The sequence below is a fragment of the Ammospiza caudacuta genome, unplaced genomic scaffold, assembly GCF_027887145.1.
Source record: "Ammospiza caudacuta isolate bAmmCau1 unplaced genomic scaffold, bAmmCau1.pri scaffold_39, whole genome shotgun sequence".
NCBI classification, from domain to species: Eukaryota; Metazoa; Chordata; class Aves; order Passeriformes; family Passerellidae; genus Ammospiza; species Ammospiza caudacuta.
In genome coordinates this window covers 4,451,697-4,453,660 of record NW_026683124.1, presented here as the reverse complement: position 1 = coordinate 4,453,660, position 1,964 = coordinate 4,451,697, and the positions used below count along the sequence as shown (strand labels likewise).

The following is a 1,964-nucleotide window of genomic DNA, read 5'->3' as shown; positions in this document are numbered from 1 at the left end:
AGCTGGGGGAGAGGCCAGGGATGCAGAGGGGGGGATGTTCTTGGCAGCTCAATGAGGACACTGGGACACTGCCCTGCACTGTGCAGCACACTGGGGATGGATCAGCCCCTGCTCTGCTGCTCCTTCTTGTCTGCCCTAGGGCCCTTGCGGAGCCCCAGCCATGCTGTTTGCCACCCCCAGGGCTGTGCCCAGCCCCGAGAGCACTCAGGCCCTGCAGCAACACCAGGGCCACCAGGGCAGTGGGGCAGGGCCACGGCAGCAGCACTGGCAACACCAAGTGCTGCTGCTGCTGCTGGGCACAGCTGCTGGGCCAGCCCTGATCTGCCCCCAGCTCTGCACACAGACATTGCTGCTGCAGCTCCAGAGAAGGCAACAAAAGGGCATCTCTGCAGAAAACTTGGTTGGGAGTTCCTTTAGTTCCTTTAAAGTCACCCAGAGTGCAGCCCCTCATTGACACAGTCTGTGGCCACAGGCAAGTTGGAGAGAAAAAAAAAAAAAGGGAAATGGCAGAAACAATGACATTTTTTCTGGACTATATTTAAACATAAAACAAAGGAAAAGAACCTCCACAGTGTAGCCAAAAAGAAGTAGCAAAGATGACTTTGATTACAAGTTATTTGCAGATATTGCCCAGCAGTTTAATGTTTCTGAAAGCATGCAGTCATCAGTCTCCACACTGCAGCCTTGAGCTCCTGGTTCCTCAGGCTGTAGATGAGGGGGTTCAGGGCTGGAGGCACCACTGAGTACAGAACTGACAGGACCACATCGAGGGATGGGGAGGAAATGTTGGGAGGCTTCAAATAGGCAAATGTGGCTGTGCTGATAAACACGGATAGCACAGCCAGGTGAGGGAGGCAGGTGGAAAAGGCTTTATGCCGTCCCTGCTCAGAGGGGATCCTCAGCACAGCCCTGAAGATCTGCACATAGGAGAAAACAATGAACACAAAACAGCCAAATACCAAACCGGCACTGACAGCAAGAAGTCCCAATTCCCTGAGTTGGGATTTGGAGCAGGAGAGCTGTAGAATATGTGGGATTTCACAGAAGAACTGGCCCAGGGCATTGCCATGGCATAGGGGCAGGGAAAATGTATTGGCTGTGTGCAGCAGAGAATAGAGAAAGGCACTGGCCCAGGCAGCTGCTGCCATGTGGGCACAAGCTCTGCTGCCCAGGAGGGTCCCATAGTGCAGGGGTTTGCAGATGGACACGTAGCGGTCGTAGCACCTGAAGGTCAGCAGATAAAACTCTGCTCCAATGAAGAACATAAAGAAAAAGAGCTGAGCAGCACATCCAGTGTAGGAGATGTCCCTGGTGTCCCAGAGGGAATTGTGCATGGCTTTGGGGACAGTGGTGCAGATGGAGCCCAGGTCGCTGAGGGCCAGGTTGAGCAAGAAGAAGAACATGGGCGTGTGCAGGTGGTGGCCGCAGGCTACGGCGCTGATGATGAGGCCATTGGCCAGGAGGGCAGCCAGGGAGATGCCCAGCAAGAGGCAGAAGTGCAGGAGCTGCAGCTGCCGCGTGTCTGCCAATGCCAGCAGGAGGAAGTGCCTGATGGAGCGGTTGTTGGACATTTGCTGGGGCTGCACTTGGGGACCTGTTTATGGACAAAGGACAGTAAAGACTTAGGGGAGGTACCTGTAAACAAAATCAAGGCCATTTCCCATACATGCTCCTTCGTAACACATAGACATGGTCTTTAATGTTTAAGAGTTCTGAGGTTTTCTTTATAAGCTCCCCCCATGTCTCTGCTGGTTGTTTTTGGATATAAAAACATAAGCATGTCTGAGGCCCTCAGGAAGAACACAGTGAGTTCCCTGGGTCAAGGAGATGAATGCCGACTGAGGAGAGATGGTCTGTCATTCTGACCTGTTCAGAGTTTCTTTGGGCTTTAAACTTTCTCAGGTGGAAGGTGACCACCTTCTTATGCTTCCATTAAAATGCCACGACCTACTGCTGGGAGCAGA

At 52.9% G+C, this 1,964-nt stretch overlaps 1 protein-coding gene across 1 annotated transcript; it reads right to left on the bottom strand.

The window, feature by feature from the left end:
- Positions 1-638: 638 nt before the first annotated feature.
- On the bottom strand, positions 639-1,571 carry LOC131571893 (olfactory receptor 14C36-like). The gene has a single exon (XM_058824646.1). It carries the CDS (start codon positions 1,569-1,571, stop codon positions 639-641), a length of 933 nt encoding a protein of 310 aa, XP_058680629.1.
- Positions 1,572-1,964: the final 393 nt, after the last annotated feature.

Excerpts from the sequence above, each read along its gene's own strand:
- LOC131571893 (XM_058824646.1), bottom strand. The coding sequence starts at position 1,571 with ATGTCCAACAACCGCTCCATCAGGCACTTCCTCCTGCTGGCATTGGCA.